The 13408-nt window shown below is 29.2% G+C and overlaps 1 protein-coding gene across 1 annotated transcript in view; it reads left to right on the top strand.

Moving 5' to 3' along the window:
- Positions 1–13381, top strand: part of LOC113376507 (bromodomain and WD repeat-containing protein 3) — a 32073-nt gene extending 18692 nt beyond the window's left edge. Inside the window, exons 12-29 of the mRNA XM_026616454.1 lie at positions 317–419; positions 979–1134; positions 1196–1351; positions 1431–1656; positions 2117–2280; positions 2575–2792; positions 6252–6395; positions 6809–7082; positions 7627–7725; positions 7812–7931; positions 8000–8311; positions 8807–8873; positions 9203–9342; positions 9401–9660; positions 9794–9918; positions 10103–10386; positions 12147–12294; positions 12372–13381. Of these exons, the coding sequence (XP_026472239.1) occupies positions 317–419; positions 979–1134; positions 1196–1351; positions 1431–1656; positions 2117–2280; positions 2575–2792; positions 6252–6395; positions 6809–7082; positions 7627–7725; positions 7812–7931; positions 8000–8311; positions 8807–8873; positions 9203–9342; positions 9401–9660; positions 9794–9918; positions 10103–10386; positions 12147–12294; positions 12372–13258 (3883 nt within the window). The 3' untranslated portion in view covers positions 13259–13381. The remainder of the gene's footprint in view (positions 1–316; positions 420–978; positions 1135–1195; positions 1352–1430; positions 1657–2116; positions 2281–2574; positions 2793–6251; positions 6396–6808; positions 7083–7626; positions 7726–7811; positions 7932–7999; positions 8312–8806; positions 8874–9202; positions 9343–9400; positions 9661–9793; positions 9919–10102; positions 10387–12146; positions 12295–12371) is intronic.
- Positions 13382–13408: the final 27 nt, after the last annotated feature.

Here is a 13408-nt window from a genome sequence, read left to right as displayed (position 1 = left end):
AGATGGCTATATAGAATTACTCCACACAAAGAGTTGCTTATATCCTAACATTATTATTCTTACTTTTGAAAATGCAAATAGATAGAGGTTTTGCTGATTTACCTATATTTAGATTATGTATTCAAATTAAAGCTATTACAATAAGAAAGACATTGATTTGTTATGCATAATTTAGCAATATTCATTCTCCTTCATATTAATTTTTTTTTATTATGGTGTTTTATTGTACATAAACAGTCTTGAATGCACGAAACATTTATATCATCTCATAAACTTTGAATGTTGTATTTGAATATTAATTATAAATTTATTTCAGTCCAGAAAATACTCCTGATTTTGAAATAAAAAAATTGAGAGTTACTATGGTTTCATGGACATGCAATGACAATTGGGTTGTGACAGCAACAAATGATTTAACGGTAATTTTAAATATAGCTAGCATTTGTATCTGTCTGTATGTTTACACTACATGCGTTCACTAAGATAAGATAAAAACAATAAGATTCAGTCTGAAAATTGCTAATGCATTTATTCAAAATACTCTTATGCGAGGTTGTTACTACATTGTGCACAATTCAAAAGCATTTTGAAGAAGTGGTGAAGGTCATTAAAGGGAATTTACATCTGAATGCTGCCATTAGGTTTAAAGATGGCCAAATTGGTGGAAGTCATAATAGCATATATAAAGAGTGGGGTTGGATTTTTTTTTTAATTAAATAATCAATATAAATCTTGTTTAATTAAAACACATATGAACTGGCGACATTGCCGTACTTTTACTTAAGATGTGCTAACTTAGGTTTTGTTGTAACACTTTTAGTTGATAGTCAATATAAATTGCATGAATGATTTGAGATTGAATATGTATACACCACTCCATGATATATATAAATATATATGTGTGTGTGTGTGTGCGTGTGTTTGTGTTTGTATATACATAAACAATTTTTCTTTTAATTGGTTTAATTTTAATTGCAGGTAAAAGTATGGAATACAACAACAGCAAAACTAACGAAAATATTAAAAGGCCATAAAGATGTGATATATGTGTTAGAATCTCATCCAAAAGATGAAAATATTATGTTAACTGCTGGTCATGATGGGCGATTATTTGTATGGGATATTTATACAGGCGTAAGTACAAGTGAATGAATGAATTAAATCAATTTTATATTCATTTTATTATTTTTTTTAGTCTTATATGGCTGAATTTCAAGATGCAATTGGTCAAGGGTTTGGATCTATTTTTGATGCCAAATGGTCTAAAGATGGTACAATGTTTGCTGCCACTGATTCCCATGGTCAAATTCTACTTTTTGGGTTTGGAACTGGTCATCCATTATTGAAAGTAGTAAGAATGATTCATTCTAATTTTAGCATTTGTTATAAGAGCAAAATTTTACTTTGAATGGCTGTTTCTTTTTATTCAGTTGCCGAAAGAACTATTTTTTCACACGGATTATAGACCATTAATAAGGGACACCAATAATTATGTGCTGGATGAGCAAACTCAAACAGCACCCCATTTGATGCCTCCTCCCTTTTTAGTGGATAGTGATGGAAATCCTCATCCGCCTGCACTACAAAGGTTAGTGCCAGGCAGAGAACACTGTCCTAGTGAACAGCTCATTCCAAACATAGCTGTAGGAGATGGAGGTATGTGAGGTTCTGCAATAATCTTTATTTAGTAATTACACATAATTTTTATTTTCTTACTTTGTGGTACCAAAGTAAGGTAACTCTTTTTGTCTTTGCCACTACCATTAATAAATCTTGCTCAAAATAATTAAACTTTAAATCATTTTGAAAATTACAGTGTATTCTATTAGTTGGAATTTTACCACATTAGTTGGAGTTTTACCAAGTTTTTGATGAACCCATAAATTAAATTTAATTAATTAATTAAGCAAACTAATTAATTTAGAATATTATTACTAATTTTTGAAAGATAAGCATTCATATTGTATATTGTGGCATATCAATATTATTCTTTGGAATATTATCATTATTTTGTAATACAATTATTAAATAATTTATAGTACACAATTATTTAAAAAAATATTACTAAAAAGCTTTCAAAGTTTATACATTTTTTTAAAATATTTCTTTATTACAGGTGTTCTACAAGTAATTGAGGGTATTCCTAACAATGTAGTATCGCGTTTTGGCATTGACTCATTGATTAGAGCTAGAGTAAGAAGATTAGGTGTACCAGAACCGAATAATCAAAATCAAGAGAATGATGATTCTGGTGGAAGCAATTCAGATGATAATGCTGCTGTATGATACATAATTATGTTGCTTTTTCCTTCATAAAATCGTATTCAATATGATTTAATTTGTTTTATATATAAATCAAAAAGTTGTAATATTAGTATGTAGTGAACATATGTTTACTACAATGATGCTATTCTTTAAATAATTAGGATTATCATGTATTTTATAATTTATCAACACTATTGTTTGTTCTGCATGCATTTAACATTGTGAATTCTTCATTATTTCACTATAAATTTGTTTTTTTTTGTGCAAGTTAGATATGTATAATTTCCAATCTTTATAATATAATCAAAGTTGTTGCAGGTAGGACAGCGTCAGGCAACTAGTTCGCCGAGGGCGGCGCACGCATTCAACGGAGGCCAGCGCTCGGTCGCGCGTCGGCCAGGTGCAGATGTTCAGAGAGTTCGCAACAGTGTCGGTAACTGGCAACGCGACGGCTCTTATGTATTTGAAAGGCACAATGTTATGCGCCCTATTAAACCCAGTCTACTTCGAGCAATTACTGATAAAGTGTAAGAAATTTATTTTTATTACATTTTCAAAATAGTTTTTTTTTTCTTATAATAACTTTACATAAATGTTATTATTCATAAATCAACAACATTTATTTTATTATTTGCGTGGTTGTTTTTTTTTTAAACTTTAAGGTGATTTTTACGATTACGCCAGAATGCCCAATTTGCTAATTTTATCTCTTATCACATTATCTCAATTTTTCATGTTTGTATGATTCGGTTTGTTATTCTGAATCGATTAATTTTTTTTTTATTATTAATAACGATCAGAACATTAATTATATTTTGAGTTATATTTTATTAACTTCCCAAAGGAGAAGTTTGTTTTCATAAAAAATCCGATTCGCTAATTTTACGTTTTCTCGACGTTTAGAGCCATTCTGAATCGAATGAGACCAAATTTGGAAAAAGTATGTGTGTGTGTGTGTGTGTATGTCAATAGATTTTTTGCCGTAAATCGACGTTTTCTCGAAAACGGCTGGACCGATTTCAAAAATTCAAAAGCCATTCGATGTATCTCGATGAGGACTATCGTTTGTCAGTTTTGCACGACGATCGGCCTGGCCGTTTCTTTGTAAATAGCAGAAAAGTGAAAAAGTTTTCGTCCACGTTTTAGCCAGCAATTCTCAATCGATTTTGAAAATTCAAAAACTGTTCGAAAGATATTGGTTGGGAATCTTGCTGATTACTTTTTGGTAAAGATCGGCCGGGCCTTTTTCTTGTAATAAAGTGTTAACATTTTTTTTTCGACGATTTTTATGATTTTTTTTTTTTGACGGTAGATATCATAGTCTTATAGATTATAATAAAATATTACGTCCCTACTACAAGTCGTTTAATTTTAATTCAATCGTCAGTTTTGTTGACGATCTACAGAGCCATTTCTTTGTATTATGGAAAACGTGTTAAACTTTTCGTCCACATTTAAGCTCACTACCGAATCGATTTTAATAAATCAAAAACTGTTCGAAAGATATTAGTTGGGAATGATGCTGATTAGTTTTAAGTGAAAATCTACTGAACCGTTTTCTTGTAATTAACTGTAGAAAAAAAAATTTAAGCCGATTTTTATGGAACTTTTTTAGCGATATATATCATGGTCTTATAGAAGTTACTGAAATATTACGGCCTTACGACAAGTAATTTAATTTTAAAAATTTATCAAAGTTTGAGAAAATGAGTAGTTTTTTTGACGTTAGCTAAAATTAAAATTAGTATATTTACTTGGTACAACAATAGAGTACTTGGTCTTAATGAACATACTAAACCATTAAAGTCCTATGCAAACTGGTTCAAATGTAAAAATTGTTGATTTTTAAAAATTTGCTTTTAGAAAATACTCCAAGTTAACATGTTCGTTCTATTTCAATTAATTCACTCGGAATACTTTTAATCACTCATAAATTAATTTATTTTTTATTGATTAAGTCGATTATTTACAAATATCGTGAAGTTCATGTAACTTGCCTCAAGTCAAAATACCAATACCAACTGGTTTACATTAATTAAATATAATTATAGGTTGTAGTTACCCCGACCGGTAATTACTATTAGATTTAATTTATTGGATCAAGTTAATAGGCCATAATTTTTTCAAGTCTTCCTAATTGTGGAGTAAGGGGCAGCGGAGCAATGAGTGATTTGGGGTGATTTTCTAATTTTTGATGATGATTAGTGAATTTTGTTTTTATAAAGTCTTTATATAGCACATTCAGATCATCATGCAGAGTTTTACTGCTTGCGTACTAGGGTGCACCTATCATCATTCTAAGTAGTCTTGATTTGGTCTCTGCTGTACCAGTGCTACATTAGATTTGCTAGAGCAGTCCTAAGGCTCTATTCCGTATAACCAGATAGGAATTATCATTTCATAAACCAGGATTTAGTATTTGAGTGTTAATTTAAAATTATGTCCGATAATCCAATGAAGTTCCGTAATTCTAGATTTGATAGTTTTGATTTTTGTTGTAGTGTGGTGTTTCCATGTTAGTCCGTGATCTAGATGTACACCCTGGTATTTAACATAGTCAGCACTTAGTATTATCTGGTAAAAAAAATGCACTCCTGGGCATCATTCTGAATCGAATGAGACCAAATTGTGTCATCTTTGATCAAAAAGTGTGTGTCTGTGTATTTGTATATAAGCCAATTTTTGACCTTTTGTCGACGTTTTCTCGAAAAAGGCTGGACGGATTACGAAAATTATAAAATCCATTCAATGCAACTCATAAGGACTAGCATTAATTAGTTTTGCGCGACAGTCGGCCGAGTTGTGTCTTTATGATTACCAGAAGTGTAAAATTTTTCGTCAACAAATCTGAATGGATTTTAAAAATTAAAAAACTGTTCGAAAAATATTGGTTGGGAATCATGCTGATTAGTTTTTGGTAAAAATCTGCCCGGCCAATTTTTCGTAATTATGTATTGAAAACTTTTCTTACGATTTTGTATGACGATAGATATTGTAGTCTGAAATAACATACTAAAATGATACCAATGATGGCATACAATAGGCGGTTGAAGCTGAAGAGGCATATCGGTTTCGTTGTATCTACATACTGATTAAAGTTGACGTTAACACTTAAATAAAAAAAAATCATTTTCAGAAAACGAAATAGATGAAATGAAACCGCCTCCGCTCTTTTCTTATATCTTGTTTTTTTTTTTGGACCCCGCCTTTAGGGGTTAATGTTTATGTGTATGTGAGCCAAAAATTGATCTTTTGTCGACGTTTTTTTCAAAACCTCGACATGCTGCGCTGGTTAAACTCGATTTTTTGAGCACGGTTTCGCCAAAAATTTTGAACCTATTTTGAAAATGTAAAATCTGTCAAAAAGATATCAATAAGGAGTCGTGATTAGTTTTTAGTAAAGATTGGCCGGGCCGTTTGTAATTAATTAATCGTAAAATTTTTTTGACGGTCTATATATATACATAATATACTAATATTATAGGCATATCAAATGTGGCAACTCTTATTAGAACTCTTTTTAGAACATGAAATAGAATCAAGTCTATTACATAAATTAAATTTAATTAATACAATTACAAGTATTATAATTTTGTTTGAAAGATATCAATGGAAATCGCATTGGTTAGTTCTTAGCGAGACGTGAAAATTTTATTTTTGAAATAAACAGTTGAAAATTTTAAATGTTGCTAAATTCGGATCTTATTCAACTAGCCAATTATATTCATTTAAGCTTGTGGAAGTTGTGTAGATAAAACATTTATTCGTTTAAATATTGTATTTGGTTAAATAAAACCAACAAATAATTGTAAATACGAAAAAGGATAAATTTTGATTCGACTAGTATTTACTATTAATTACTAATTAAAGTAATATACAATTAGTTTGCTAGGTACTTTATTATTATTTTTATTTATATTATTATTATTATTGTAATTTTTTAAATAAATAATAATCAGTAAATTTATAAATTTACACAATATCAGGTCAGCAGCTAGAGACAATGAGTTAGCATTATATGCAGCAGAAATGAAAAGGAGACCTCTCATGATATCAACAGGAAATCCATCTAATTCTGGACCAAAGGACAATAATAAGAAAAATGTCAGGAAGACAAACCAACAAAATAGGTACAATAAAAACATATTAAATTTACATATTTCATTAATATATTTCTAGTGTTTTGTCATGTTTTTATTGTATTCACAAGCCATTGCAATCAAAATACAGGAACTAAATATGTAGTGTCCTATAATATAATGAAGATTCGGATGTAAACCGAAAGCTAACTTTTAATTTTAGTATTTATGTTTGTTGCATTATGCATTTCGACAGCTTTCTGTATTGTATTGGAAGTTTTTCTTTAGAAAAATTTGGTTTTACTATACAAATTAATATTGAATCATATCACCTTCTATGCAGTAATTATAGCATTGCCTGATTTACGACTGTAAATTGTGCAATGATAAACAACTGAATTAATTTCACTATACTTGATTTGTATGGTATCTCAGATCATAATTTTCTGTTTGTTTTAAAATAGCCGTACATACAGGGACTCCGATCAACCAGATCTTAATCATGACACGACTACATCACCAGAATCTGGTGACTCATCTGGCGGTGATGAAGAAGTTGTGCTTTCAGAATTTAGCAGTTCAGAAACTGATAGTACGGATTATTCAGATTGGGTAATGGATCAGCCGGGTCAAGTGTTGAAACCTCCAAAAAGAAGTAAACGAAGACCTGTTAGGAAAATGAGTTATTCTCCGCAAAATGGATCTGTTAGTCGAAAGAGTACCCCTGTAAAACGGAAGGTATTGCGATTTATGAAGTTTTATTTATTTTATTCACTTGATAGGAATTCATTTCAAATATTATGTATTTTATTGTTTTTTAATCAATTTTTGAATAATTATATTTATATTTATATTTATTTATATTTATATTTTTATAGTTTTTTAATCAATTTTTGAATAATTATATTTATATTTATATTTATTTATATTTATATTTATTTATTTATATTTATATTTATTTATATTTATATTTATACAGCATAATTGTACAATTATAGAAATTATATGGTAGATAACTTAAATTAATATATAGTTATATATATATTATATAGTTTATATGTGTTGATATAAGTTATATTAGTTTATAGGAACACTATTTGAGTGATTTAATTTGAGAGTTTTTATAAAAAGAGTTGTTGATTTGATCAATGATGATTTTTAATTATCTAATGCAAATAGTATATAAATATGCAGTAGTAACACTTCATATGATCACCATATTATTATCTCAGTTTTGCTAAGCTTTATTTTGATATGAATTTTATTATTTTCAAATTTACAGGTACCTTCACCACATGATAAAGTAGAGATTACTGAAAAATATAAACCATCTGAATGGTTATCTGAGATTATACCTCGCAAAACACCATATTATCCCCAGGTAACACTTTATTTAATTCTTGAATCTATCTGTTTATTTAATGAAACTTGAATATCTCTAACCTTTATCAATTTATTTTTTCTCAGATGGGTGATGAAGTTGTTTATTGGGCACAGGGTTATAAAAAATACTTAGATGCAGTAGAAACAAAAGATGTTTATCCAATACCTAAAAAAACTAAAGCTTGGGAACGATCAGATAAAAGAGTTTGTAATTTCTTCAAACTTACATCACCGTTAAGTTTACTTTTTAATTTTACTTTTATATATTTCAGGATCATGAGTTTGTCAAAGTTGTTGGCATTAAATATGAAATAAAACCGCCGAGGTTATGTTGCTTGAAATTAGCCATTATTGAACCAGATGGAACTCTGACTGGAAATCATTTTACAATTAAATATCATGATATGGCAGATGTCTTAGATTTTTTAGTATTGAAGCAGACATATGATATTGCTGTCAATCGAAATTGGGGACCTGGTGATAGATTTCGTTGTATGATTGATGATGGTTGGTGGTCAGGACAAATAGAAGAAAAATGTCCCATTAGTCCATTATTTTCAGAATCATTATTTATGTCACTCAGGGTTAGTATCAATACTTATTTCTGTAGTATTAAATATATTGGTATCACCTGTATAATTGGTATATATACCCTCAACCATTCAATTTTGTGTATTGAACTGTTTATTTAAACTATTCTTTAGAGACTACAATTATTTTTGAAATAAGTTGATATGCATACATATTTACATTTGTTACATTTTTATTGCTAACAATAATCAAAAATAAATTCAAAATCTACTAGAATTAGCTAAAATTTTCTGTTGATTAGAAAGAAATTTATTTACAAGTTAATTTGTATGTAATATATTTATAGAAGTGAATTAATATACATACAATAATGTACCAGTATTTGAAAATAAACTAGTCAGGGAAGAAATTCAATATTCACAACATAATAAATTACTTATACATACTTTAACATTACATTTTTGATATTGTTTATTTGAATAATCTGAATGTATTTTCAATAATATACTGTTTCTTAGGGATAAATTTTGATCTATTCACTTTTTAAGGTTCGATGGGATAATGGAGAATATGAATACATGAGTCCTTGGGATTTAGAACCAATTAATGAAAACAGTGAGTAATAAATTTAGTTATGACATCTAAGAAGCACTGACAAGAATGTTTTGATTATAAACTTTAAAATATTTGTTATATTTCATATAAAAAATAACAAAAAAGTGCAACAGATTAAGTCAAATTTAGAACGAAAATGTAGCTATAGATAAGCACATATTACTATACAATAATTATCTATACGTCTGATGAATTTCTATATTTAACTATGTTTTGTGTGATATGTGATTATACAAATATAAATTGCAAATATTTGAAAACAATTACTCATATTGGATTGTCATTATTATTAAATTACTTCAAACTTAAATTAAATGTTATCATTACAGGGTTACCGGTGGAAGTGGGAGGTGCTGTACCAGTTCTTCCTGAAGAATTAAGAATGATTCTTTATCAACCTGCACCAGAAGAATGGCCTCGAGGAGATTGTGATGCAACGTGTAGAAGAATAATTCAAGGCTTAGATCAGGTGAATTAAGAAAAACAGCAAGTTCAATATTTTTGTAATAACTAGTTTTTTTATATAGGTTATGCAGTTATCAATTGCTGAACCTTTTATTGCTCCAGTTGATTTGAGCATATATCCATCATATGCTTATATTGTCGAGTATCCAATAGATTTAGCAAGTATCAAAGCTCGATTAGAAAATAGATTTTACAGAAGAATTACTTCAGTTCAGTTTGATGTTCGATATTTGGCAACTAATGCAGAAAAATTTAATAAAATACATAGCACAATAGTTAAACAGGCACGAATAGTTACTGATCTCTGTTTGCGAATCATAAGGTAAAAGTTTCACACATGCAGAATACTATCTTTTAATCTAAAAGTTTGTTATAACTCTCAATAAACATCAAGTGTTGTTATTTAAAGTAAACTTTTTATTAAAACATAACTAAAATTATAAATACAACTTCAGAGAAGAAGACTCAATAGATGTATCTGCAGTATATCATCAATTAATGGATACTTATCAAAGTAGTTCAGAGAGCGAAACAGAAAATGATAATGATCAAGAAGTAGTATTTGAGGATAGTAGAAAAGGTAACAAGTCCCTGACACTTGAAATTTTCCCATGTGCATGAATGTGTTATGAGCGTGATTATGTGAATCTCGGGTTAATTTGAAAATTACTGTAAATGATTCAATTTTAGTATATAAAATTTGTTCATATAACATTACAAAATTAAAAATGGTCTTTCCAATATTGAATAGATGTATCTTTCAGTTTCTAGAAGAAATTTGAGGTCTGTGACATCAGATGATTGGAAAGTCAGTTGCAGTGAATTATTAGATGCAATTTGGAAATCTGAAGATGCCGCGCCTTTTCGAGAACCTGTTGACAATATTGAACATCCTGATTATTATCAAGTCATCGATACACCAATGGATTTACGGTCGATAAAAGAAGATTTGCTTGGAGATAATTATGAAACCCCAAATGATTTTGCTCACGATATGAGACTGGTATTTACTAACTCAAGGAATTATAACACAAATAAAAAATCAAGGGTAAATATTTTTATTGAGTACAAAAAGCATGTATTTATCACACTAATTTTTTTAAATGTTATTTATTGTGTAGCTTATTTTATTTATCATTGTCATTGTGTTATTTCATTGTTAACCCTCCATAAAACCTTTCCTGAACACTTTGGGTTTTATTATGTTTGCATGTGAATAAGGATACTAACAAATTTTTTTCTGGTCATTTAATAGACATACTACTATTTAACAAGTGGAATGAAAGTTTGTGTTATTAATATAATATAACTAGGTATAAGGGGCATTAGCCTCAAGGCAAGTTGCATGAAATTCCCTTCCCGATATGTGTAAATAATCAACTTAATCAATAAGAAGGGAGATTTAGCTATTTAGATAAAAAAAATCCACTGTTTATTTCTAACATAAAGTATAACTTATTTTTAGTAAGTACTTACACCTAGTTAAATTAAAAAACTACTAGCCTTAGGACCGCAATATTTTAGCATGTTTTTTAATATCTCTAAACATAAAAAGTTTCATCAAAAACGTTACAATAATTTCAATAATTGATTGCGAAGAAACGGCCCGGCTTATCTTTACTATAAACTAATCAGCGCGCGTCCCAACCTTGAGGGACATGATATCTTTTGAACAGTTTTTAAATTTCTAAAATCGATTCAAGATTTTTGGCTAAAACGTGGACTATATGTGGATGAAAAAATTGGCACTTCTGCTAATTATAAAGAAACGACTTGGACAATTTGTCAGGAAAAAATGATAAACGCAAGTACTTGTAGAGTTACATGGAATGGCTTTTAAATAGTTGAAAGCCATTTCTGAGAAAAAATCTACGAAAATTCGGCTAACATACATGCAAACACACATACTTTTTTCAAATTTGATCTCAAATTATTCAGAATGACTTGACACATTGACAAAACATAAAATTAGCCAATCTGGCGAATTTACTGGCGAAAACATAAAGATCTCCTTCGGGAAGCTAATAAAGGTATGTTTGTGTATTAGTTCAAATTTACAATAAAAAGTTCTTTTTAATATCTAAGCAAATTGAATTAAACATAAATATACTTTAAATCTCTATATTATGGTAGTAATTATCTCATTATATCAAAATGAAAATGTTCATTTCAAAACCTCTACCAAATATTACATATAAAAAGTAACTAACAAATGCAAATCCTTTATATGCGATTTTGTTATAATTAATGCTTTACTTTCCATGTATTTCTTTGGTTTGATACATTTTGCACATAATGTGTGTGTATGTGTGCATACATATATATTTTATACATTTATAAAAAGTATGTTCTTCATGATTGCTTAGAACTCATAAATTTTAAAAGTTGGTTTGAGTTTTATTATATATTTTTTGAATTTACAATATTTTTTATTTTAACATTTTCTACACAATGTAAATAGAGTAGATTCAAAAATAATCACTTTTTTGTTAAAATATTTATTTCTTCAAATTTCATTCCATGCATTTTTATCAGGATAATTTTGAGGTGAGAGAAAACAATGTATTTTTATCATCTAGTTTTCATTCAGTCATATTCTTTCACCATTCAAGTTAATAATTATAGTTTTAAGTTATTAATTTAAATGGTGAATAATAATAATAGTCTATCTTATATATTGACCAATATAATTATCATATTAATTTATAAATTCAAATTAGTTCCTTTAGTTATGCACACTGCTTTGCGTCAAGATATTTTGCAATATTGATTATACAAAATAATTTGATCAATGCTAAATGTTAACAGATTTATGCCATGACCATTCGCCTTAGTAATACTTTTGAAACACAAATGAAACCAATATTGAATAACTACAAGTCCAAAATGAAACAAAAACGAAGACAAAACAGAACTTCTACTAGAAAAATTGTTACACGTGGTTCCAATGTTGCTGGTAAGCCTAATTATCATGAGTAGCATAGTATTCATCGTGGCATTGTATTTACAAAATTGTTTATATAACTAATTTAGGCCCTAGCAGGAGAACTGTAACGATGAGTAGCAGTAATAGTAGTTCAAATAGTGAAAGTACTAGTGGTAATGAAGAACATACAGTGCATCTTGTGGATTCAGCTTATCAAATTACCAATGGTATTACTAATGGAATTAAATCTAGTGATGAAAATGAAGAATTGCAAAATTCAGAAGCCTCAGAATCAGAAGAACAGATTAATTCTGAAAACTCTTCTAGCCGTGCAAGCGACTCCCTGCCAATATCCTCATTGAGAAGGATTGATGAAGATGAAACTGATTCGGGTTCAGGTGATGATTACACACCAAATAAGAGAACGAAGCACAAAAGACAAATCAAACATGTAAACACAAAATGCAAGTCAAATTTGAGAACTAGGGGCAAAAAACTATCTGCATCAGTGGAAGACACTGCTGAAAGTCAGTCAAGTAGCGAAGAAAATGATTCCGATGATAATAATTCAGTACCAACAAGGCATTCTAAATATGAATCTGATCATAGTTATCATATGGAGAAAAGGAACTTCAGATACATAGAAACACAAGATTCTGATAGTGATGATTGTGTGCCACGAACAAGGAGAGGACTGAAGCTTCGAATTTGTAGCAACAATACTAGCGAAGTTGATGACGAAAGTCTAAGCAATGATTTGCAACCTGGTCCTTCAGGTCTAAATGCTGTTCGAACAAGGAGGGGTAAACGTCCTCATTACAATGAAGACTCGGAAGAAGAAGTTAAACAAAATCCTGCTAAAAGAGCCCAATTGGTCCAATCTAATGGTAATGGTAACTGTATTAGTCCTTCCCAACCAACAAGTGTTAGTAGTAGAGGTCGTGTTAGAAAATTAACTGCCAAAGCCCAGGACCTGGGGATACTCAGGGACTGAAGATTTGCAAGGGAGCATAAGACTGTATATATGCACATATTTATCAAACTACTTAAAAAAAATATGAAGTAAAATGAATGAATTATTATAAGAAGATGTACAAACGGTATTATTTGTGTCAAGCAAGAGTTATAATAAATGTTTTATACT

This window comes from Ctenocephalides felis, unplaced genomic scaffold (genome assembly GCF_003426905.1).
Source record: "Ctenocephalides felis isolate EL2017-DRISC unplaced genomic scaffold, ASM342690v1 CF-g0.4_SCAFFOLD_01886, whole genome shotgun sequence".
NCBI classification, from domain to species: domain Eukaryota; kingdom Metazoa; phylum Arthropoda; class Insecta; order Siphonaptera; family Pulicidae; genus Ctenocephalides; species Ctenocephalides felis.
The sequence above is the reverse complement of the archived record's forward strand: the minus strand, read 5'-3'. Positions and strand labels throughout refer to the sequence as shown.